Raw genomic sequence first — 26,946 nt, 5'->3', positions numbered from 1 at the left:
TGTGTTGTTTTTCACATTCACTTCAATTTATCAAGACTTTTCTCCGTTGTTTTATTCTTCGTTCACCGTATGAGAGGGAAAACAAGGTTTCTTCCAGAATCCAAGGTAAGGCAGGGTGAGTCATTAATATTAAGATGGTCGTAATAGGGTTTAAGTATTTCTTTCAGTCACATTTAAAGAATCCAAACTTGACAAATGTGACAACCTGCCAAAGTAGTGATCTTACATCACCTTATCCTCAAACTGACGGTCAAGTGTCAGGTGACAGAAAGGCTGCTTGGTGCTAATAAAAAAATAATGATACATTTTTACTTAGGAAGCGCTTTTCAAAAAACTCAAAGACACTTTACAAAGGAGAAGAAATACGAGTAAATACATTTATTTGTGATCTTTGAAGGTGCTGCTAGGTAGTTGTTTTACAGTTAGACACGGTCAGGTAGGAAGAAGGTGGTTCTTTATGCTAAGCTAAGCTAATCAATGAACCTCAAATGAGCACACAGACATGAGAGTGGTATCAGTTTTCCAATTAGTTTTTAAACTATTCCTGGGGGATTAATTGCAATACTACATGCATGTAATGTGTGCTACATTCAGCAAGTAGCTACTTTAACAGTAGAAATACCTCGTCAAATGTTTGTTTACATTGTAGGGAGAGCGGGGTAATGTGGGACATCGGGTAATGTGAGACACCCCCTGTATCTAGGCAAAGGAACCCATTTGTGGTAATGTGAGAATTATGTTTTCAAGCCCCTCCCATTCCCCCCTTGCCATGAAAAAGAAGTGGTGCTGGTGCTGTGTTAAGTATGTTTTTTCACAAAAATTAGTTTTTTGCATGTAAAAGTAAATTTTCCTGCTGTGAACTAAATCAACTTTTGTGTCAAAACAAATTGATTTAGGTAGAAAACCATATATCATACATGTCGATGAACCTCGAACATATACAACCATGTGATTGATGCTAGCTGAAGATTAGCCTGAATGGCTAAGATATGTTGTTTTTTCTCAAATAGTGGCTGTGGGGTAAAGTGAGACAAATGTTATGGGGTAAAGTGAGACAGTTTACCCCAAGTTAAGTTTAGTCTTAAACATATTTGAGTGTAATATTACATTAATTATGTTGTATTTGTAATATCATAAACATTGGAGAAAAGCCATCATGCCAAGAAACTACACCAGGAAGACAACATAGGGCCAAACACCCCTTGCAGAGATGGAGAGTGCAGCCGCTGAGGTCATGCAAGGACATAAGTCCTAAAGAAAAGCTGGAAGGGATAGAAATATTGACAAGACAACCCTCAAAAGATTTATAAAGAAAAATAGAAAGGGGAAGTAAAATCAGTATCCTGGGGTGCAGTAGCTGAGGCAAAGAGAATATTTACAGATGAGATGGAGGAGGAGCAAACACTTGAAACAACTAGCTGACCAGTTCCATGGCCTTGCTCCAGTTAATTGCCGTGAACTGGCATATGAGTTCTAATCTAACTGGTTCTATCTGTCATTTGATTGTTAATTAAAACATTTTGCATTATATTTTGTTTTATAGGATTTTGTTTGGAGTTACTTTCAAGTGTTTAAATAAATGTGCTTAATTGATCTTAATCTCCATGATTCTATTACTAGTCCGATATTAGTTTTGGAATGTGTAGTTGTCAATCTAGCTGTCAGGATTGTAACTATTACAACATGTAATTATGGTAGTTTTAAAATGGAAAAAGTAAGTGGTTTTTTATTTAATGTTATGTACGTATTTCATTGTATTGTTTGTATTTGTCTTTATTTTTGTTTTATTTATTGTTATATTGTTACAAAGGGAAGGTGGTGTAAAAATAAAAAGCTAAAACTAGTGCAATGTGCATCTTTCTCTTAGGAACTGTTTTTTTTTTTTTGTTGTCCCTGAAATAAACTTCTAATTTTTTTTTACAAAAAATCACTTTACCCCCTTGATTTCTCAGGTCTGTCTCACTTTACCCCTAAGCTGGGGTAAAGTGAGACACAAGACCACTTTTTTTGAAACAATCATATTTTCACTGTCCTTTGTCCAAAAGACATTCTGATAACGTACATTGCTAGGTAACATCCTGAATTAATGGGAAATGTGTACGTTTTACTGATATATCATTTAAGCTCGCCTAGAGAGGAGCAAATGTAAAAAGTGTATCACATTACCCCGCTCTCCCTATATTGCCATATATGAATGCTATGTGAGATATAGAAGTACGGGGTGGCTGTCTTTCTTTGGGCACATTATCTTAACATTGCAATCTAAAGCCAGACGAGGTGACAGTTGTGGAACAGTAGCCACTGCTGACATTCTTGGCTTTGTATGGATCCTTTGTCCCAGCCCCTTAATTACTGTTGCGAGTTCAGAAAAACTTGACAACAGGAAACGTGAAGACGCTGGCAAAGAGTACAGAAGCAGAGACAAGACCCTGGTGCTGTTTTGAGAACCGGCGTTAGAGGGCACTGTGGTAGGACGCAGACATTTTGCTCTGAAAACACCACTGAGTCTGCGGTCATCGATGTATACAGGTACATCTGGAAATCCCGGAATCTTTCAACTTCCCAGTGCAAACTCTTGAATGGCCTCCCTGCACCCTCATTTTACTTATCCGGTCCTGCCGACTCCTTGCTCGCTGTATGTGACTGTAATGGATATATTGGCTGAACTGTAAAGCCTTTAGTATGATGGATGTATTATGGTTTTATTTTTTATTTTTTTATTTTATTTGTATAGCTGTATAGCCCATTTTCACAAATTACAAATTTGTCTCAGAGTGTTTTACAATCTGTACACATAGACATCCCTGTCCCAAAACCTCACATCGGATCAGGACAGCCATGTAGTAGCCGAGTAGCACAACCTAAACTGAATTTAACGCAGTATTAGTTTGAGGTCATCTACTAACGCGCAGGCTAAGGCCACAACCTGTTATGCACATCCATGGTCTGCGGTACATCTATGTTTGAGTCCTTGACATGAACAAGTTTGAGATTGTCTTCAAAATCCTGAGTGCTGGATTTCTCCTTTATGCTCATCTGGGAGGCGTGAGAAAGTTAAATAAATAAATAGTTATAGTATGCATATTTAGGATATTTATACTCTTCACCACATACTCTTTCTAGATACATAAAATATATGACAACGAATACTCTATAGGATGTCTAATTGTTCTTCGATATTCAGTCTAAAATGGTGGTTTGCTTTCACTTCCGATGAATATCATCTCTTTGATGCTTGTTCAGTATCACCGTGTGCCGCAATGTGTTTGAATCTGAGCGCCAGGCCTTATAGCTTCAAGAAGTCGACAGCAAGACCTGCAGTATGCAATGAAATTCATGTTCACGATGATACATTACACCCAGCTGACTTTTACCGTTGGGATGCACGTTGTGTATATCAAAATAAATAACAAAACAAATTAATTTAGGGTGGCACACAGCAGAGTATAATACAACCAAACAAACCAAATCAGACAAAATCATGCAGGTTGACCAGAGAGAGTGTGGCGCTCGGCCACACTCCCACTTTGCTCATTCCTCGGAGTAACTGTGTACAATATAAAAATCTGTCCATGAAGAATGGATCCAAAGAAGAAAGTTGACGGAAGTTCTGCCGAATTCAAAGCCCGTTCAACTGTTAACGGAGCTCAGAGCGAGAAGGGGTGGGACTTAAGGAGCGCCTATTGCAGGATGATCGTTACTTGGAGAAGAGCCAGCGAGTCAGTAAAGTGGCTTGGTGATCGTAGATTAATACCTAGCTCACGTTTAGAACAGCATCCAGGCAAAGCTACTGATCTGACTGGATCAAGTAAAATTCAATTCAATTCAATTCAGTTTATTTGTATAGCCCAATTTCACAAATTACAAATTTGTCTCGGAGTGCTTTACAATCTGTACACATAGACATCCCTGCCCCAAAACCTCACATCGGACCAGGAAAAACTCCCAAATAACCCTTCAGGGGGAAAAAAAGGGAAGAAACCTGGAGGAGAGCAACAGAGGAGGATCCCTCTCCTAGGATGGACAGATGCAATAGATGTAATGTGTACAGAAGGACAGATTTAGAGTTAAAATACATTCAATGAATATGACAGAGTGTATGAATAGTTCATAGTAGGCATATTCCACGATGGAGAACTCCACGATCCATCAGGCAGATGGCGGTGGGGAGGAGGAGTGGGCGGAGTCTCAACAGGACAGTGGCGTAGTCATGAGCAGGAATTCCACGACCCAGACGATCCATCAGGCAGATAGGATCTATGCCGTCTCATAGGGTCCGATGACCCCATGAGACGTAAAGTCAAAAGGACTTCCGGAGAAAGCAGAGTTAGTAACGTGTGATTGAGAGATGAAAATTCATCCTTAAGGAGAGAAACAAGAGGAGATAGGTACTCAGTGCATCCTAAACGTCCCGCGGCAGCTATAAGCCTATAGCAGCATATCAAGGGGCTGGACCAGGGCAAACCTGATTCAGCCCTAACTATAAGCTCTGTCAAAGAGGAAGGTCTTAAGTCTACTCTTAAACGAGGTGACTGTGTCTGCCTCCGGACTGAAATTGGAAGCTGGTTCCATAAAGAGGAGCTTGATAACTAAAGGCTCTGGCTCCCATTCTACTTTTTAAGACTCTAGGAACTACAAGTAGTCCGCATTTAGTGAGCGTAGCTCTCTAGTGGGGCAATATGGTACGACAAGCTCCTTAAGATATGATGGAGCATCACCAATCAAGGCTTTGTAGGTTAAGAGAAGAATTTTAAAAGTGATTCTTGATTTTACTGGGAGCCAGTGCAGAGCAGCTAGTGCAGGAGTGATGTGATCTCTTTTCTTAGTTTTAGTGAGAACACGAGCTGCAGCATTCTGGATCAACTGGAGGGACCTAAGAGATTTATTAGAGCAGCCTGATAATAAGGAGTTGCAGTAATCCAGTCTCAAGTAACGAACGTGAACCAATTTTTCTGCATCTTTTGAGACAAGATGTGCCTGATTTTGAAATATTACGTAGATGAAAGAATGCAGTCCTTGAGATTTGCTTTACGTGGGAGTTAAAGGACAAGTCGATCAAAGATAACGCCAAGATTCTTTACAGTGGTGTTGGATGCCAGGGCAATGCCGTCTACAGAATCCACATCACCAGATAATTGATCTCTGAGGTGCTCAGGGCCGATTAAAATTACTTCGGTTTTGTCTGAGTTTAACATCAAGAAGTTGCAGGTCATCCATGTTTTTATGTCTTTAAGACATGCTTGAATTTTACAGAGTTGGTTGCTCTCCTCTGGTTTTATCGATAAATATAGTTGAGTGTCATCTGCATAACAATGAAAGTTTATGGAGTGTTTCCTGATAATATTGCCCAAAGGAAGCATGTATAAGGTAAATAAAATTGGTCCAAGCACAGAACCTTGTGGAACTCCGTGATTAACGTTGGTGGTTATCGAGGCGTCATCGTTTACAAATATGGTAGAAACAAAATCCCTGAGTGTAAATTTAGCAAAAGTGTGTCTCAATATTTATGAATTCAACTTTCCATTTATATATTTCTTACATAGTCTGATTTTAAACATCTAGTTATCTTGAGATAAAACATTTTTGTAGTGACCATATTTGTCTCGTTTTTTTTGGGATTACAAATAATATTTTGATATTTTAAGCTAATTAACCTCAAAGGGCAGGTTCACCATTTTTCAAGTCTGCCTTAAAATCATGATAGTGAGTTGGCCATATGAATACACTGTACCCATTCCTCCTGTTTTTACTGGCCATGGACAGTAATGCCCTTTAATGCATCTCCACAGCCCTCTGTAGTATTGAAACGTGTATCTGAAGCTACCATGACATTCCAACAGTCCAAATCATGTGAATATTGTCCAAAGTTCCAATGAGTTTGGTAATTTATTCCCTCTTTTTGTTACTCTCCCTCCACTGCAGCTCAACAGCAAAACAGTTCAGTAAAACACAAATTGGGAATTTTATAATAAAACAAGTGTGCAATTATCCTCTTGATTTCTCTCAGACATCTGAAGCCTCTTAAAACTACATAAAAGGTTGTTTGGACCAAGGAATGTGGATTTTGTCCCCCATAACTTCCATGGAAAAAGTATTAGCATGAAGACTGATCACAGCAAACAAAACCGTATTCATTGTCCACATCTGCAGACGACTGTTGTCTGAAGAGAGACTTTAATCAATTGTGAAGCTATTCTTTAACTATACATTAAAAACACGTCCAAATTATCATGTCAAGATGACAGATAGTGCTCATAACTGTAACATACAGTGTGTGTACGCCTGCTTCTATATTATTTATGTTTATTAAAGGGGAACTCCACCTAAATAAAAAATTCCAAAAGTAATTTCTCTGGATTAGGACAATTCAATTACCATCAATCACTTTTAATAAGATACTCTTCCCTCAAATCCAGAAACTAGATAAATAGAAGCCACTCCAGAGACGAAGTGGAGAAAGTTGAGATATATTTATAAACAATGATGCACACATTTAAGTTTTAGGACTCTAGCTTTCAGATATGGGCGAGTGTTGCTCATGTTTGCTAATATCTCTCTTAGAATATAACATGATTGCAAGTTTCAAGCACATTCAATAATCAAAAACGTCTTGAAATGCTCAAACAGAGCTACTGTGTGTGATGAGAAGTGAACAGCATAAAACATGCAGAAACATGAAGTCTTCCTTGCACATGTTCTTATGTTCTTTTATCTCTCTAAGGTCAAGGGTCAGGGGACTGGAAACTTTCCCAGCATCTAATTCCCCGGTCCATCACATGTCCACTAAGTGCGCTCCACTGAGCCACCTTTACTTGTCATGTGTGAAAGATTTCCTCGTGGCATCTAGTGAAGAGTCAAAAAGCATTTTATAAATGAGGAGCCTGGCGTTCGGGTTACAGATATAACTTCCTGTTCCTTCATAAGCTTTGCCAAAATGTGGAACTATTGCTGGATATGATCTTTGTGTTTTGGTCGCTAAAGAAAGATATAAGAAGACTTGCTCAATATGTCTGCTTTTTTGTCTTGTTTTGATTTTGCTCAATGTGATAATTTTCAACCCAGAGAGAGGTTACATCATCAGAATAGATAACTACTGAACGGTGTAACATAAATCCATCATTTCATACCTGTCAATCATCTTCAACACGATGCACATTTGGTCAGTACCCATTAGCCGAATGCCCTTTGGCTTTGCTTTTAGCAGTCCCACTATCTGTTTGGGTGAGAGGAGCATTTTCTTTGTCTGATTGGATAGCAGCCAACCTATCACACTCAGCCTTTGCCCTGATCAGGTTTCTCCGGTGATAGAACAGGTAGCCCGGCAACAAGAAGCCAGCCAGTGAGAAGATGAGGAGACACAAATTGATCTGTTGCGAGGAAAGATATGTCAGTGCATGTTATACAACCTGTTGTATGTGTACACAACCTGATTGTGTGTATGTGTGTGTGCTCCCTACCCAGTAAGGATCTCCATTCAGGTGTCCCAACATCAGTATGAACAGTGGCTGTTGAAGCAAGGCGAAAGCAGCACTGATCATTGACTGCATGCCTGTCAGTGTTCCAAAGTGGTTGGATGGATACCTACAGTGAGGTGGGAGATAGAAATGATTCACAATCATCAGATTAAAAGCAAAGGAAGACAATGTTTTAATTCACAGTTAACACATTCTACACCAGCAACGCCAGAGGATCAAGTACCAATTCCACACAGTTGTGGAATGTACGTGAGTACATGTACTCAAGTACTGTATTTAAAACAAACATTTGAGGTACTTGTAGTTTAGTTGAGTATTCCAATTGTTTGCTACATGAAACTGTTACTCTACTACACCTCAGGGAGAGCGAAATACTGTACGTTTCACTTCATTACATTTAGAGTTGGTGTGAATGCTGCAGAGCGTTTACTCGAGAGGGTGCTATGTTGGTGAGAGCGTGGGAAAGCAACAGTATGCATACCCAAAAGCTTAAGCAATGAAAAGTTGATGCCAAGTGGGGCTGATTGTCTGTTGCCCCTCTGCAACTGGCCATTTTTCCAGTACTGTCTTCAGTTGCTCATAGTTGGCAGGAGTTTTAGGATATTTCAAAAAAAGATACTAAGTGTGATCTCCATGAACAATGTGAATTATCTTCTACAAAACATATTTGAAAGTCTGCCTTTAGTAAAAAATATTTTTAAAAGAACACCTTGGTGCCCACGAAACACGGAATATTTTTCGCGCGACCGAATCCCATGAAAAGTCAACGTACAGACGCGCGTGGCTGCGATAGACGGAACATTTTTCCAGACGGCGCGTTTGGGGCGACGCAATGTGGGCGACGCATTTACAGCGGCGCAATTTTCGCCCCGAGTTGAAATATTTCAACTTTGAGGCAATATTTTCATAACTCAGGCCAATCAGCTCTTGAGTTGCTCCGTGCGTCATTGCCATCCCGCCGCTGTGGAATGGGACAATAATGTTCTGAACACAATAACATATATTATAATGTCATGAACACAATAACATATATTATATATTATAATGTTATGAACACAATAACACGCGTTTAGATGTTCCGCTCTCGTAGCGCTGGAAGCGGAAGTCTTTCAGACGTAACAGTAACTTCATCGGTGAAAGTGGCCGAGCTGTGTGAGTCTACGGGTGATGTCATGAACCCAAACACGAGGGCGTTAGTGTGTGGGATGTCCTCAACAAGTATAAAGCAGAACTAGTGGTTCATATTCCGTGGTGGATGAAGGAAATGATAACGGTCTTTACGGAGACGAGACACGGAGATAAGCCCCGCCCCTCGCGCAGCGTCTCGACGCTTATGGCGTGAACGCGGCAAATGGTCGAGCGAGTAAACTCACGCGTTTTGAGCGACGCGACAAATCGCGTCGTTTTTGATGTGAACGCACCATTAGAGGACTACCGCATGTGGAAGCAGCAGGACAACGTAGCTGCCCAAACCGACGGCACATTGGGCGTGATTGTGTTTGCATTTGTCCAAAGTTTTGTTCCATCATGCCATTTTTAATATAAGATGCCAGTGGTGTTACTTACACAGCAGCATAGAGTCCTCCACAGCAGGAGTGGATGAATCCTCTCACTATGGTATGCAGAACAAACGACACCAACTAATAGATGAGGAAAGAGAAACAACAGATTCAGAAATGATCTTCAAAAGTGTCACTTTGTATTTGTAAATTCAAAGGCATTGTTTATGTAGTTAATGTCAAATAGGTTGTATTTCTGAACAGTATTTTTCTAACCTGTATATGCAGGTTGTCAATCATGGAGATAATTCCGAAGGTGACCAATAGGATGTTGGTGAAGATGAAAGCTCTCATGGCATTGGTCAGTTTCTGGATCTTTCTGTCTCTCTTTGAGGGATCTGATTGGCTGAAGAGGACAAACATCAAATGAGGAGGGCTGGATAGAGTATGAAACTGTTTTCTTTGGTCTTTTAGAGTCTGGGCAAGGAAAGGATCACTTGAGGGCCAGTGTGGGCAGCAAATCAAAACTATTTCATTGTGCATACATTTGAGAGAAACCTTCTTAGACTAATGTATAACCAAAAACATCTGTGTTGCTGACTGCTGTACAGCAATGTATAAATGTAGCAACAGGAGGTCTAAACCTAAAGAGAAGCCACTGGACCCTCTTCCTACCTCTTCTCTGTTTGTGTGTTGGCATTCTCCTCTTCACACTCCCTCAACCTCCAGTCCATGATGTAGCCAATCAACGGACAAGTCAGTAGACACAGCAGCTGCATCGTACCGAAGATAGACGAGTAGAAACCAACTGAGGAGGACACGCCGAGGTAGAGGGAAGTCCAGGGGAACGCATGGAGAAAAAGAAATAGGAGACAGGTTGAAGCCACAACATTCAGTATTGTATTATTTTAGAAATTCTGAGGCCTTAACACACTGATGTTTTAAGATTTATTATAGAACAGCTCTGGGTCAAAAGGGCAAGATGTTGCTTATCGTCCACCTGATGTATTGCATTCATCAGGTTATAAGAACAATAAGTAGTTGTAATATGTTTGATTTGTTCCCACAATGGTAAGCTTAAAACACTTTATTATAATGCCTAAAACTACTATTGTCATGTGTTTAAATAATAATGTTATGTTTCCAGTATTGTAACTGCTTCCTCAAAGGCCTGATGTGAATACATTTCTGAGAATAGTGACCTGGACATTTTTTTAAAAGTCAAATAAAGACAAAATATGATTAGAAACATCAGACTCAACATTGCAGGCACTCCACTGAGCCTCTAAACTCTTACCTTGTTCCTCCTTCTCCTTCTGCAGCTCCTCTGAGGCTGAAACAACAACAGCGTCTGGTCAGCGTTCACCCAGCTGGTTTGACTCAGGCTGCTCTCAAGCACTGTTCATACTCATACCTACGAATTGTAAATCACTGTATTTTGTATATAATCCATTTTATAGTGAGCCAGGGTGTGCAGGGCTGCCGCTAAAGAAGTTAGGTGATGTGGAATAAAGATGTTGGAGATTAGATATGATTAAGTCAGTGGAAAAGAATTCTTCACCTAGAATGTTGTAAGGGAATGGATGTAAGGGAACCATACATCCATGTTCTTGGCATTTTGTTCAATGATAACAAAGTAGTATGATAAAAACATGTCCATGGAGGTTATCATTCTTACGGTTGGGGTTGCCGTGGGTGACCAGGAACTCCAGCATCTTGTTCATGGCACCCATGAAGAAGATCAGCCTCAGCTGGGTCATCGCCATGGTGATGAGACTCCACAGGAAGATAGGAGTGCAGACAGAATGCCAGAGTGTCACTGCGCCAGAAGAAGGAGAGAGCTAATGTGAACAGAGGACTACTGATGGAGTCACTCAGTTTCCAGTTACATTGCATCAATTCACTGGGAGTTCAGTTCCATGGAAAAGTCCCAGAAGGCACTGTTCCTCTTTTAATTCTCATGGCACTTACATACCTAACCCTGAAGTTGGAGTTACATTATTAACATTCTCAACTTCACAAGTTAATGGAGGTGGCTGATAGCTGATCAGTGTCCCGAAGTTCATTGAATCCGTGTTTACATTCACCAGCATGATTTTGTCAGAATACGACCCGGTGGCACCAATAACAAGCTTTAGGAATGATGATGAAAAAGGCAAATCTTCTCCATTCAGTAACATCCATTTGGACCATTATTTTAAAAAATCAGTCTATCTAAATCCACAAATATTATGGAAGTTCAATACTAAATCGCTGGAGTCTTCTTTCTATTTGCATAATTAAAGCAACCACACTTGGTCTTTTCTCTTATTTCGACAAGCCACAAAGTGACTGAATTGCTAGCTGTTATGCATCAGCACGAAAACAGAGAGTTTGGTGTCATAAACCGCAGTGATCTAAAAGCTGTTTCACACATTCATCTATCCATGTTTCTAAGACAACAGGTAACATGTATATAGAAATGTAAATACAACAAAAGTTTATAGTCAATAAGAATGTTCCACACCTTGGGTTTTGCTTTGAGAGTCTGTCTGCTCAGGATCTGGCTGCTTGGATCCCATCATGTCTTCCATGACAGTCACATTGGTGACGTACCGGTCACCAGTCATCTTGTCCTCCGTCACAACTCCACTCATTTTCACCTTTTTACTGTTGAGTAAAGAGAAGTAGATTGATGCAATATCCACACTAATATGTTTTGGTTTAAAACCGGGGTTTTAGCCAGGGTCAGCTGTGTGATCGCTTGTGGCCCATACTGACCAGGGGCCAGTTAAGAGAAGTGAGTTTGGAGAAAGTCAACGGCAGTATGAAAAAGGCAAAAAAAAGGGCCCAGATACCCCAAGGAATATGCAGTTTGGTGCAGCAGTGTTCCTGATAATCTGTGGACAGACTGAGCTCACCATCTCCTGGTGAAGATCATAATTATCCTGTGATCATTATTAGATGATAAATAGATTGCCAAATCAATTTTCATGGCAATCTATCGAGGTGTTGCCTAGTTTTCTTGCTCTTGAGTTGGACTGTTTTCCCATCGGTTTGACAGTCCAGTTGAATCGGAGTCTTCAGTCTCTGTTCTGTAATCTCCCTGCAATCTGCCAGACTGGTCACTATGCATTGGGCCAATTCCTTACATTATAGCATAGTAAGAAGATTAATTAACCCAAAGTATTACCTGGGTGGGAATTGAGATATTTACATCCAGAGCTATTCATTTGAAACATGTCAGCCACGTTTCTCCGATCACCAACAGCATAATAATATATGAATGGGTCGCCTCACAGCAAGAGGTTTGGATCCTGGTCTGGGCAGTTCTTCTGTGTGGAGTTTGCATGTTCTCCCCACGTCACTGTGGGTTCCCTCCGAGTTCTCCGGCTTCCTCCCTCAGTCCAAAGACATGCAGCTCAGGTTAGTTGGACTGTAATTTGCCCGGAGGTGTGAATGTGAGCGTCTATTTTGGTCTGTCTATATGTGCTGTGCTGCCCAATGTCAGCATGTTATGACAGGCTGAACTGACGTGTATCTGATGTCTTCAGGTGCCGGGAAGGATTCACCCGGCCAGTTGAGGAAGCAGTTGATGAAGACTGTGCAGGCCATGCCGGACCAAACCCACATGATGATGCGGAATGAAACGCCAAGGTCGTAAATCAACTGCAGCGGTAAGAGGAGGGTTTGAGAGGAAGACAGAGAGAGAGAGAGAGAGAGAGAGAGAGACAGATAGACGAGGAAGGCGAGAGAAGGAACATGTGTTAAATTCAAGATGAAATGAAAAAGGATGCTTGTAACTTTTTTTGCTCAACACATTTCCAATATTTCTCCAGATTTAAAATCTTTTCTTGGTGCAAAAAAGTCGAGTACCAACCAATTTCAACCAATCACATCATGATATCCATCCACCATTCTGCAACGTTTAGTGTCAAAGGTATCGTGCATGTGGAGCCACAATCCTCCGTAGCTCCGTATCATGCGATATTCTACATTGTATTTGATTTGACCTATAAAAGAGGGCGCTTGGTAGCACTCAAATAAAATACAAGGATTTGTTTTAAATCCTTGTGTAATTGTACTGAGCTTGAATACTCTGTTTCACTGGGGAATAAGTACAGTCCAGATAAAATGATGAAATCACACTGTGATCCCTTCTTCTCTTTCATTTCCCCCGTCTCCCTTCTATCTCCCCGTGTGCATGTTTTTCTTTCTAATCTATTCCTCATTTGCTGGATCTCATCTTTTTCATTCTTCCTTCCATCCTCTCTCTTTCCTCATCTGTATTCTCTCTCTTCTTCCTGTCGCTGTTGTTCTTTTTGTAACTCTTCTTGTACTTCTTATGATCCACTGTAGAACAATGTAAACGACTCGGTTTGCAAATATGTTGCAGATTGAATATTTTTTGGAAAACTTCATGACAACAATCCTAAATAAGTATTTTTTGGAATGATTATGTTGGATAAAAAAAGATGTGTTTGTGTGGTTGTGTGGGTGTCTGTGTGTGTGGTTGTGTGTGTGTACCTTGACACCAGGGAAGGTGACGGCTGAAGAAGCATAGGAGCCGATCATCAGGGAGAGGATGATTGATCGTACATTCCCAAACATGTTAGGCAGCTAGATGACAAGGAGAGAGATGAAGAGAAAGGAGACATGAACCACCATCCTTACCGCTCAGCACTAAATGTGATCAAATAAGCTTCTGCTAAATCTATTAATCTTCTACTCTATGACCTTTGACCTCTTTCAGACATTTAAACTCAAAATAAAATTGTAAGTTGGTCTAAATTAAATGAGTCTATCTAAACATAAATCACTGACTAAATCACCGTAATGAGTGAACTACTTTTCATTCTCAGTGATGCAAGTGCAAAGAAAACCCACTTGGTGGTGCTACTGTATTGTGACACAAGCGTTTCATGCAGGGTGGACATTGATCTGATTAACACACACGCACACACACACACACACACACACACACCTCGCAAAACCAACACATCAAATCAGCAACAAGTGCAGTCAGAATCTACCGCTCAAACTCTGAAAGTAAATGCTCTTACTGCCAATACTCCCCCCCCACACGCACGCACGCACGCACGCAACCAATGTAATGTAGTCACGATTTGACATGAAACCGACTGTAGCAGCAGACAGTCCCTGTGAAAGCTGTGCAGCTTGCTTATAAACACATTGATTATAATTATTTTAGTTACATCACAGGGACACACCTGCCTCTATGTAACTATACATGTTCTAGCTCAGGTGTGGTGAAATATTGATGGGCACCTGATGTCATCAGCTTCACTCACTGCACGAATGCAACTAAATGAAACGCCACATGTGCATGACCCCTGTTTTAGTCGATGGAAAATGAAGGTTTAATGTCAGCGGTCGGTGAGATTGCAGAGGTCCAGTCAGGGGCTAGTGAGGCGCTCGAGGAAATGGTGTGCATGTTTTCGGATATGCCCCCCATACACACCCATCCTTTTGTCATAAAAACCTGTCATGTGTGAGTGAGTGTGTGTGTGTGTGTGTGCCTGTGAACATTCTCTGGCAATGCAGATGGTAAGTTTGGAGTGTGTGTCTGTGTGTGTGTGTGTGTGTGTGTGTGTTTGTCTACAGACGTTCACGCTAACTATAGACACAGCTGGAGTGCCGCCAATCACACAGCTGTTCACACTTCAGGCCTTCATGTTCCATTTAAACATATTGCTCAAATCAGGTGTTACGGATTGAGAAGCCCCATTGGCTTCTTGTGGAGGGAACGAGGATCGATGATAACTTCCTATTAGCCCACAGAATGACGTCATTCCTGCATGACTTTAGGGCGTACTTGACATTGATCCAGAGTTTTTATTTCCCTTGTGGCGCAGTCCATATATGTTGATGGAAGTTCAGCACAACATCCTGAACGTGCACACACAGACTGGAGAACAGTTTCTTCCCGAGAGCCATCAGGCTGCTAAATGGACATTGACACACTATCGACACTTTTGCACTCGTCACTTACATACACTGTCACTTTCAAATCACTGCTTGTACTTACACTTACATACTGTCTCTTACACGACAAATACATATTTATCAGAATTATTGCACTTCCTGCTACTCCCATTTGTCTGTAGTTTAGTTTATTATATGTTACTATATGTGTATTATATGTTATATGTATATATGTTAGTATTATATGTATAGGTTGGTATATGTTTTAGCATATTGTATTGTATATTTATCTTGGATATTTAGTAAGGTTATTATATGTTATTACATGTAAATTATGTTCAGAGTACTTGTATAGAGTGTATGTCATGTTATGTTATGTTATATTATGTTTGCTATGTTATGCTATGGTAGTTGTTGTGTGGTGCCTTGTCCTAAGAATTTCAGTGCCCAGTCTGACCGTGTGTCATTCTGTGCATCTGACAATGAAAGACTTTTAACTTGTAACTTGTAACTAGTAGAAAACTGAGGTCATTTCAAAAACACAAACACACTCTCTGAAGTGTCTCCAACTCTGATATCATTCTGCTGCTTCATTGCGATGCGGGGCGCTGGGCCCAAACACAGGGCTGTTCCACCTCAGTAAAAACTGTGGACTGATATCATTCTGTGGGCTGCAGGCAAAACTAATAAATGGTCAAACTTGGCTCTTAGCCAATCACGCGGTCAATTGTGTACACTGTAAACCCGAATAAGTTAGTAGAACTCAAAAAATTTGAGGCAATATATTGCCTCAAATTTTTTGAGTTAATGAACTTTTTAATTTGATTTTGCAGAACTTAAAAAGTTTGATGACTTGCTACTTGTACCTTTTGATTACAGCTTAAATTAAAGTGTTAATTTAGCTCAACTCAATTATTTTCAGTTAATAGTACTTAAAATGTTCAAGTTTTCAAACCACTGGAATAAGTTCACAGAACTTAAAAAAATAAAGTACACAACCACACCATTTCATGTTAACCAAACTCAATGTTTTCGAGTTCACATTAGTCAAATGTTTTGAATTTGTTTACTTAAAAAGATAAGACTCGAAACTTAATTTTTTTTGTGGCAATTTATTGCCTCAATTACATTGAGTTTAACAAACTCAAAATTTAAGTCATGAACATCTATCTATTGAACAGTATTTTCTTGCACTCACATTTAGCACACTGCAATATTAAAATAAATAATTTGAAAATATACTTTAATAAATTGTAGCTTAAACTTAGAGCTGGTGACATAAAACAATACCAACATTTTTTGTTATAGCGAAAAAACACTGCTCTTGGCTTCCTGAGTATATAGTGCAGCATTTTGGATTAAATACAACAGAACTGTTTCAGAACATTTTCAGGAAAAAAAGAAAAACTTCCATCTTTATAGTGGCTGATCATTTAATTATTTGAATGAATATGGGCACAACAAATAAAACATTTCAACTTTGCAACCAAAGTTAAACTTCCAAAATAAATTGTATCTTTACGTTTAAAAGATAATGATGATCTTTACCGCTATAGTGGGTTAAATATTGTTGATAAATTGACATTAACAGGAAACACGTACATGAGGCATAAAAGAATTTAATTTTTTTTTATCTGCACAAAGATAACAACCCGAGAACCATGACCTCTGCCTTTTTTCCTCCATAATACACAACACAATAACATACATGAACAGATCACATGATGGCGCTGCATTGCAAAGCTGCAAGACGTGATCATAGACCTTTTAACTTGAACATGTTGAACCTTTTATAATGGTATACCGCTGCAGCCTTCCGTTTCTAGGTCATCAAAACATTCTTGAGGGTCTGCAACTTCGGTGACAGTTTGCCACTTTCTAGGCCAAGTAAGATCTTTTGAATGAACTCAAAAGTCTTGGTAAGTGCTTTGGGGTAGCTGAGGTGTAGTGCATACATGAATCCAAAGACTACCAGGAAGGCATCGCCAAGTCTCAGGAGACTAACCATGACATCACTTTCAATAATCACAGAGATTTTCACAGGGTGGTAGTGAACTGCACTTGTGTTATTGTCACTGGTGACAGTAAGGAGGCCCACTGCAACCCCATCAAGCTCTGGCTCATCAGACTCGTCCTGAATGAATGAAAAGAGATACCAATCACAAACTAACACATGGAACAGCACAGATGACATAATGTATATTTCCTTAACCAAGTCCCAATGAAAACAAAGGCCTCTTTTACAAGGGAGACCTGTGTCTCATTGTAAGAGGGGAACAACATAAGATCCATGTTCTGCACACAAATCAACCAAATTACCAGAGAATCCAAGTGGTGAGACTGAAACCAAGCTAAAGGACATTTACAGGAACATGTTTTACTGAACATCTTCTCACTTGCCAATACAGTTCCTTTGTAGTGAGGCGAAAACAGACTATACCCGAAAAGTGTATGGGTAGACTAAACAAAGGTAAGTCCTAAAAGATATTAGTATTTTGATGAACTGTTTACATCATGCACACGTAGAATCTGTTAGTGACTTAAGAAGACTCACTGTGCAGGTTCTGAAGAATCCAGATACATCCTCGCACAGATAGACAGGGAGGCCGTGGAGAACAGTCGTACGTTTGGTGTGTATGTCCTGGTTTTCCTATTCAGATAAAAACACATTTGTACATTTAAAATAATCCATTCAGAGCATATGGCCACAAATAACCTGTTCACATCTTTAATGCAATCAAACAAATGTCAAACACAGAGTGGACTAATTGCAAAATTCACAAAGCTCATTTGAGTCATTGAACCTGTTCGAAGTTCCACCGGTTCAACCTATGAAGTGTGTAATAATCTATTTACCTGTTCATCGTGGATTTTTAAAATTTCAACCAGAGCATCTGCTGTCTTTCCAGTTCTTGATGCCTTCTGCCTAAATAAAGTCATTAGTCGTGGAAGATGGCGGTCAAGCTCAGCATAGAATCGGTTGGGCAGGTTCTGATTGGTTATCCTCTGGAACTCTGCATACAACTACATTGAAATAACAGCAACAAATAAAAAAACATTCAATTTGAAGAATCTAGCACATTTATTAAGCCGACAATAGCGGTCAAATGAATAAGAATCACAATTTTCACTTAAAGAGATGATCCATATTACCTCAGAAGATCTGATTCAAGTGGTCTACTATTTCCTGAATAGCTGTGTTCGAGACATGAAGGATAGCCTGCATCTTTAGAAATAAAGAAGCTAAATTTGTAAATTTGTTTTAAGTTGATTTCTTAGACTGCCAGTGTCACACTGATCACCGTTCCCCACTTCTCTGCTCTGGTCTAGGCATTCTTCATGCGAATCACTAGTTTCCTCAGAAATACTGGCTTGAAGAATATGGGGATCCTCACTGACAATATCAGTTTGAAAGTCAGATGCAAGACCTGCTTGGTGTTCTCTACTTTTATGAGAATTGAACGAGGAGTACACATTTGTGCTATAGCTACAATCCTTATATGGGCATGTCACCGTTTCATGATTTTTCAAATGCTTTCTGAGATGACTGAAAACGGCTGAAATAGAAAAGGGTTGCTGAAATGTGCATAAGGGGCATTTGAATAACACAGGCCCCTGACTCTGCTCTGTACAAATGCTAGGTTGTGCTGTATGATATATTGATAAATGAGTACTCAGTGAATTAAGTGTCTGAAACGTGCAAATGCAATCGGTGTAGAGGCATGGAAGAGGGCTGATTCTGGAAAAGTGGCTGTGCTGCAGCCTACAGTGTCTAAATAACTGTATTCTGGAGGTGCAAGAAGCTGCGCACAATTTACACTTCCAGATTATTTTGGAACCAGCAACCTAAAAGGCAAAGAAAAAAATGACAAAGTTTAGACCAACATCTAAAACTTTAAAGACAGAATTACTATTACTTACTAATTAATATAACAAGTTAATTTCTATTAGCTTACCAAAACATGATCATGGACTACAGCTAACACTGCTTTAAAATTGCATGTTTTCCATTTTTGTATGCGATGTAAAACTAAAAGTAAATATTTGATTTGAAAGAACACTGACTAAAAAAGGACCGGTATATTCATCAGAGAAGAGAAGAAAATGAAAGACTGAGTTTTGAATGCTATTACAAACACATTCTTTGCACAATTTTTCTCATTCTAAAAATATATAATGTGTGGTTCTTAACCTTTAAATGAGTCCAAAAATATGTTACTGGTTGGCCACCTTTTCAGAAATACTTTTTTTTAGTGGAGATAGGTTGATGCAAATGCTATGCCATAGTACAATTACTGTCAATTATTTCATTTTATTTCTTCAAACAAGATATTTCTGTGCTGTTCTTTGATATTTCTTACTTAAGGACTCTTCCCACAACACGTTGTGATTCCCATGCAACAGCCTGTGAGGTCCTGACACCCAGGTTAGGAACCGCTGGTATAATGCACTGACAAACATAGTTGTCAATACATAATTTGTTGGTGGCATATCTAAACATTTCATTTATGCAGCTTACATGCAAGTCTCAATAACACCACCGTAAAACACTATCTATCTAGGATTTTCCATACAGGGTCTAACAATAACGTGGTTTTTATTTGACGTGCACAAAAACAAAAGAAATGCCAGAGATGCGAGTGACGTGAATAGTCAAGCATAAACACCGGGCGCCGCCCGGGAACCAACAGAGAAGCACGGAGATCACTGTCGTTACGTTAGCTAAGCGTCGTTAGCCGCGATGTTCTCAGTCGAACAAGGTAGTTTAGTGGAACACCTCGTGCTCCTCCGCTGGTACGTCAAGTTACGTTAGCTTGCGCGAACCGGCGGCGTTAGCTATAGTACCTTAGTACACGAGGAGCGTACGTTAGCCAACGTTAGCCGCCACTTGTGTCTCTGAGCTCAAACCAGCCACTGCTGAAGTTGAGAGACAGACTCGGGAGAGGACTGGAGTCTCGTGAGTGAAGCAGACGTAGCTAGCTCGTAATGTCTCTCGCAAAGTCTAGGAAATTATTTAAAGTTTTAGTTTTTCGAGGTTTGGCAACTGGCTGATTGTAACATCATGTAACTAAACACATTACACATATCAACGTATATATAAAAACACTTAAGATCTCACTCACCTTGAAAACAGTCCGAGTCGACGATGACACCACAGCCTCGTGCGAAAGGGTGCAGGACGAAAGTAAAGTAACGACTCATGAAATCCCCATAATGCACTTTGATAACGGCCAAAACACGTGATGACTCCAAGTTGATTTACACTACAAGTTGAATGTGAATTTTCAGCGTAACGTTTTATTTGTCGTTGATATGTTACTAGTTATTTTGTATTATCATGACAACTTCAATTGTCTTTTATGATACCGACTAAAAAACAACTAAAAGGACATTACTGTGTATTTTACACTTTTATTGTATTTTAGCATGTGATTTAGGTTTCTTTTTAAATCATCCATATTTAAAACAATAGAAATAACAGGACTTTATCATTAGCAGCATATAATTACTAAATTCTATTACGTTGGGCGTACGTTATGTTTTACAAAATAGTTCCATTTAATAAAAAAATATTAGTTACAATTACTCAAAAAGAAGAACATGTTACACCAACTTGACATATTTAAGTTAGTAGAACTTTCTCTAAAACTTTGAGTATACACTACTTAATCTATTTGATTAATTTGGACGTTCGGGTTTACAGTGTACTCTGCTTGTGTGTCTTTTCCCTCTGTGTTATCTCAAACACTCTAATCTAACTTATTCTACATTCATTGACGACAAGCTTTCTGACTTTTCATGATTTGTTGATTCAGTTAACTGGAACCTCATGAGTTTTTATTACAGAGGTTATATTGTTGAAACTAAAACTACTGAACATTAAGTGGTTTGGTGCTCGCATATATGAAAACACAAATAGCTCAAATACATCTGCATAACATTGGAATACGTGTGATAAGTGTACAGGTCATAGCTGCTCACAAAATGTTCAAAAGCATTCTGCTTTTATAAGGAAACAAGAAACTTAATAATGAGCCATCATTTGTATTATCTGAGGATCATATACCTTCAGCTGATGGTGCAGATGTACTTGTGTGATTCTTCTCCACTCGTAAGGCAACAGCTGAACTCTGGTCGGCTGGCCTTCTTCCTTTCCTGTGTGTGTGCTACTGCCCAGTCTGTCTGTGTAACTATTTCATCAGCTCATATTAGAAATAACATATCTGATCTATCCAGTCAATAATGGAGGCTGATTGATTGCCACACAGTCATTGTGGAATTGATTATTGCTTTCGTAGAAGTATTAGAAGTATTAGACATTAGACAACAGCATGTACTCTTCTGCCTTCAAGTGGTTTCCATCAAGTCCAGAGCTCTAACTTTATTTAGTTAGTATGCGAGCACAATAAATTAAAATAACGAAGGTCTTAAAACATGGCTTGCCTCTCTTATAAACAGGGCTCCAAGAATGTAGAACAATGCCAGACCCACATTAAGTAATGCTTTACTTTAGTGGTGCAAATGCCCTCAGGAATTTGCAATTAGTCACTTTGTCAAAAGCCAATGGACACAAAGTCACCTGTTGGGGACATGTAGCAATTGCTATACATTTCTGAGAACTTTGGGAAGTTTTCAAGCTGGTAATAAAAGTAGTTAATAAAAATAATGAATGTTGTATATAGATGTTGATGGCCAAATATCACCTGTGTGTCTCTCCATCTGTCTTCAGTCCTTAAGCTCAAATAAAGTCATCACTCTCTGATCAGTCATGTTTCCATGTTGTTGCTTTGATCAACCTCATTTCTTTCCATTCTTATTTGCCCTCCCCCTTTTCCATCCTCCCCTTGTTTTTCCATTCACTTTTCCATCTGCTCTTGCCAACAGTTCCCTCTTCTCTCTTTCGTTATTGTGCACTGCTATAGTGCACACGTAATCGTTTGTGAAACATGTATGACCACGAAGCTCTCAGTGCTCGGTTCTCTAATATCAGGTAGCAGCAGGTAGCGATGGCTTTGCCTAACCCAAACGCCAAACTAGATTGGTGATATTGTACAATTCTACAAAAACAATTATGTTCAATGCCAACATTATTTATGTCAAATACCAAGTCATAAGTAGACTTTCATGTTTAAGTTTTCATTTCCTTTATTATTTAAATTCTCAAATGTAATATGCCCTGCTATTTTATTGTATATTTGTAGACATGTTTGCTGCTGCTTCAAGAAATGTCCCCATGAGGATGAATACATTAATATCTAATCTCAGCCAAGGTTTTTCTAAGTCTCACTTTCTGACTGCTCATTCTAACTACAGTATTCCATGTTTAGTAAAAGATCCTGGTTATGGCAAACTATGGTTCAAATGAGATCCGGGTTAGGAAACAAGATTTAGAATTAATGTCACGGCTTAAGTAAAAGGAGAGCATTAAACATATTCTTCTCACCCTCTAAACTTTCTGACTTGGGACAGAAAGGTAGTGCCTTGAATTCTAAAAGTGTTGGTGATCTTCAGATTGTTGGTGTTCACACTACAGAATGTATGCAAAATGTATTTTATTCGTCCAATACTTTGGTTCGCCTCGGCTGAGGCAGAGGACATGCTGTGGCTGGTAGAATGCTGCTACATTTGAGTTTTAATTAGTTGTCTTTTTGTATTTGTCATAGGAGTTGGGAGGTCGATTGTGGGTCAGTGGTTATCAGGTCTGTCTTTCAATCAGGGGTTTGGCGCTTCAAACCCCGCCCTAGTCGATGTGTCTTTGAGCAAGACACTTAACCCTGAATTGCTCCCTGTAGCTGTGTCTACGGTGTATGAATGTAACCTGATTGTAAGTCGCTTTGGATAAAAGCGTCAGCTAAATGACATGTCATGTAATGTAATGTATATGAACCTTAAGACGATCACCGCACACAGCCAGACCTGTAAGTGGAGTCAACTGGCCCAGGAAGTAGAGGTGCAATGGAAGCTAAACTAACCCAGCTAGGACCTAAGGCTACTCCTCTACCCAGTCGACTCCTGGCTAATGTCCAGTTGCAGGAAAATTCAGCAACAGAAGGTCGGTGACTGTTTTGCCAACAGAGACCTAGCTCCATCGAGGCATCAAGTATCAAGTATCACCAGACAGGTGGAGTGCAGGTAGCCTACATGGTAAATGGACCTGTACTTGTATAGATCGTTTCTAGTCTTCCAACCACTCAAAGCTCTTTAACACTACATGCCATCATTCACCCATTCACACCTATGTATACACTGATGGGAGGAGCTAACATGCAACGTTCCACCTGACCCTCATGACGAAGGCCACATTTACACATAGCCGGGTATTTACAGAAACAAATATTTCTGCCCCTCCGTTTTCAAAAATAACGTCGTACACACAAGGTCGTTTTCAAAAAAGTTTCTGTTCATATGAACCCGCATAAATACGCCCCCGGGCGCCATCATAACTATGCCAAACCTGTAGTCGGCAGTGTAACGAGAAGGATAAAGACATGCAAACCAATCAGAATTCTCAAAACCAACAACAACTATGAAAAACACGATCAACTTCCTTTTCCTTTAGAGAGTAAATATGGCGCGAGGTTCATTTGTATGGACAGACAGCGAAGTGGAGCTGCTGCTTCGAGTCGCCTTAGATTATAAGGCAAATAAAGCACTCAATAATGTGGATTGGGAATCATGCCAAACTAAATATAGGGATATGTTGGCATTGTTCTTAGAACAGTACCCGTCCGAGACCTCCGAGGAGTATCCTCATGTCAAGGAGGAAATAACTCGGGCGCACCTAAGCAAACTAACTGTAAACATAGGACGCTCACATGACGTGAAGCATTTTTAGTCGCATATTGTGACGTTTGACAACCTAAAACTCCATTTGACCTAGTTCACACGCAAACACAAAAACGGAGTTTTCAGAAATCTCGACTTTGGCTGGAGTTTTTAGAAATGATCGTTTTCCGTGATAAAACCTCCGTTTTTGTGTAAATGAAAGGCCAAAACGCATGAAAATATATGCGTTTTCCCATCGTGTAAACGGGGTCTAACTAACATTCTTAAATGTATACACCATGCACACCCGAGACAGAGCTTGGGGTTAAGTGTCTTGCCTAATGACACATTGGCATGACACGGAGCCGAAGATCGAACTGCCGGTCCTCTGTTTGAAGGACAATCCTGCTTTACCACTGACCCACAGCTCCCTGGTGTTCAAACATAGTCAAAGGTCATGAACAATGTCTGCAGGAAAGACAATGGACCTGTACTTATACAGCGCTTTTCTGGTCTTCCGACCACTCAAAACGCTTTCAACTCAGTGTTTGCGTGATATACACTTTGCAGTGTTAGCGGCTCTGGTCATCATTTTCCTGGGAGACTGCGACATGGTGGAAGAGCCATTCCATTTTACAATCAACATTTACTTGACAATGAGAAGTTAAAGGACATGTTTGCTACTTTTTAATGACTCTGCTGGCTCTGGTCAGTCAGTATATTATAGTAAAAACTGCCTTGCAAAGTTCACAGGGAATGTGTTTGCAGCTAGTTAGGTTAGCTGGGCATGTACACAGTTTACCTCAAGTAGTTATGTAAGAGCGTATCATCAAGATAATACACATCAGACACAAACACACACCAGACCAGAAGTGACAGCAGTGAGGCCAGAATGACTATGTCAAGTCTAGGACATGGTCTAGGTCAGAGAGGGGGAGGAAGAGAGAGTTGACAGGGGGTGTGTTGTTTCGCCCATGCTTTGGATTGGCTGAGAGGCCGCATCAGAATTTGTGAAAGTGGAACAGCATGTGCTGCTTGGCAAAATGCACGCACACAGGCACGCACACACACGGATGAACGTGTGTTTATAAACCCAGGTACGCACAAAGCAGCCCAAACTACACATGACTATTGGACTTTATGCTAGTAGATATATGGACTGGACTTTCTACTTCAAGACTTCCACACGGGTTAGCTTCTGCTGCACTGGCAATGTGCACAGACTACACATCACATGGCCTCATTAGTTTGACAATGAAACGCTAATTATCTTGAATTTCCTTAGCTTCAATTGGAAAATGTCAAAGAGGTAATGAAAGGTAATGTAGGCAGTCATCATCAATTCAAAATAGGAACACTGAAAGAAGCAGTATACGTTGGTAATGCTCCGTTCTTTTTTCCACCTAATAAAGTTGTTATGGTGAGCATGTCAGCAAACAGTTGTCTATCTACACAGCCAGCGGACACACAGCAACATCAGCATTCAACTGGAGTTCAGTTGGTGTCCACCAGATTAAATAAAGTCTATTATTCACTGTCTTTTAGTAGCTCAGTTGTGTCTCCACCTACTACTGAGAAAAAAATATGTATATATGTCTCTTTAAATGCTGAATGCTCCGATATGATCACCAGATAGTCTCTAACATTGCTGCTGTTTGGTGTTGGGCATGTAGTGGACGGTGGCTGAACTTAAATCAGTGGGATTTAAGTTCATGAGATGGAACCGCTTCAGGTTATAAAACCAAAACAATGAGTTAAAAAATGCTAAGCTTCTTCATAGCGCTGAGGAAACTGCAGAGTGGGCTGAGGATTGTCTCTGGGGGTGTCACTAAGAACACTGTTCACACTCTGTATCATTCAGTGACTTGGTGTTGGCATTTGTGTTTCGATCACGTCTTACAGCAATATGACATCATAACAGAGTAAGCTTTAAGTGGGTGAGCACAATATCTCATCGTTCAGATTCAGTGCACTGTGGTCCACTCAGTCCAGTTTTTTGTGAGTGGGAATCATACTGTGAGTGAAGTGAAGGTCAGGCAAATTCCTCCGAAGCCGTTGAAGGAGACAGCGAGGAAGATGAGGCCAGACAGCACTGAGGGGACACATGGAAATGAATGTTAAAAACATTATTAGTACATTCAGCTCTATTTACAATGTGGGTGTCAACCGTTGTACCTTTGTAAATCATCCCCAACTGAAAGGGAGTCCACGTAACACATCAGTTATTATCAGAATCAGAATCAGAAGAATCAGAATCAGAAACAGGTTTATTGCCAAAGAATGAATGTTTTCACAAACAAACGAGGAATTTTTTTTGGTGGAAGGTGCAACATTTGGACATGACAAACAACAATCAACGCAAGGAGGGAGGGGGAGTGGGAGGAAGAGGGAGGAGGAGGAAGAGGAAGGAGCGGGAAGAAGGAGGAGAGAGGAAGGTGGAAGAAGAGGTGGTAGTCCTGGGGGTGACAGTCAGTCAGTCCCGGGGTCCATTGATGAGCCCGACCGCCGTCGGGAAAAAGCTATTGGTGTGGCGGGAGGTCGTGGTCATGATGGACCGCAGCCTCCTCCGCGAGGGAGGGACTCGAACAGGAGTGTCCAGGGTGGGAGGGTCGGCGACAATCTTTCTGGCCCGCTTCAGTGACCTGGAAGTGAACAGGACCTGGAGGAAGGCAGATTGCAGCCGATAACCCTCTCGGCCGAGCGGATGATGCTCTGCAGCCCGCGCTTGTCTTTGGCTGTGGCTGCAGGGTGCCAGACGGTGATGGAGGAGCAGATGATGGACTCAACGATGGCCGTGTAGAACTGTACCATCATCTTCCCTGGCAGGTTGAATTTCCTCAGCTGCCTCAGGAAGAACATCCTCTGCTGGGCCTTCTTGGAGATGGAGCCGATGTTCAGCTCCCACTTGAGGTCCTGGGAGATGATGGAGCCCAGGAAGCGGTAGGACTCACAGCGTCGACGGGGAGTCACACAGGATGAGAGGGCGGTGGGGCTGCATTCCTCCTGAAATCCACAACCATCTCCACTGTCTTCAGAGCGTTGAGCTCCAGGTTGTTCTGGCTGCACCAGGTCACCAGGTGGTCAGTCTCCCACCTGTAGGCGGTCTCGCCCCGCCAGAGATGAGTCCAATGAGGGTGGTGTCATCCGCGAACTTTAGGAGCTTGACGGACTGGTGACTGGAGGTGCAGCTGTTGGTGTACAGGAGAACAGCAGAGGAGAGAACACAGCCTTGGGGAACCCGTGCTGGTGGTCCGGGAGCCTGAGACGTGTTTCCAGCCTCA

At 40.6% G+C, this 26,946-nt stretch overlaps 1 protein-coding gene across 4 annotated transcripts; it reads right to left on the bottom strand.

Annotated features, from left to right (window-relative positions):
* Positions 1-5,867: 5,867 nt before the first annotated feature.
* LOC130189462 (large neutral amino acids transporter small subunit 3-like) lies at positions 5,868-25,796 on the bottom strand. 4 transcript variants are annotated; one of them, XM_056408240.1, is made up of 11 exons: positions 25,681-25,792; positions 13,481-13,573; positions 12,489-12,622; positions 11,481-11,623; positions 10,653-10,793; positions 10,272-10,307; positions 9,650-9,782; positions 9,251-9,380; positions 9,042-9,115; positions 7,458-7,581; positions 5,868-7,367 (listed from the first exon to the last, which is right to left on the bottom strand). In XM_056408240.1, the coding sequence occupies exons 2-11, from the start codon at positions 13,562-13,564 to the stop codon at positions 7,161-7,163; spliced, it is 1,206 nt and encodes a 401-aa protein (XP_056264215.1). In that variant the 5' UTR covers positions 13,565-13,573; positions 25,681-25,792; the 3' UTR covers positions 5,868-7,160. The 4 variants fall into 4 exon arrangements, with proteins under 4 accessions (XP_056264215.1, XP_056264216.1, XP_056264217.1 ...); XM_056408241.1 differs by lacking the exon at positions 12,489-12,622 and having other exon boundaries at positions 25,681-25,796; XM_056408242.1 differs by lacking the exons at positions 12,489-12,622; positions 13,481-13,573; positions 25,681-25,792 and adding an exon at positions 12,254-12,482.
* Between the last annotated feature and the right edge of the window lie 1,150 nt (positions 25,797-26,946).

Source organism: Pseudoliparis swirei, chromosome 24 (assembly GCF_029220125.1).
Source record: "Pseudoliparis swirei isolate HS2019 ecotype Mariana Trench chromosome 24, NWPU_hadal_v1, whole genome shotgun sequence".
NCBI lineage: Eukaryota > Metazoa > Chordata > Actinopteri > Perciformes > Liparidae > Pseudoliparis > Pseudoliparis swirei.
Note: the sequence above shows the minus strand (reverse complement) of the source record. Positions and strands in the feature narration are given on the sequence as shown.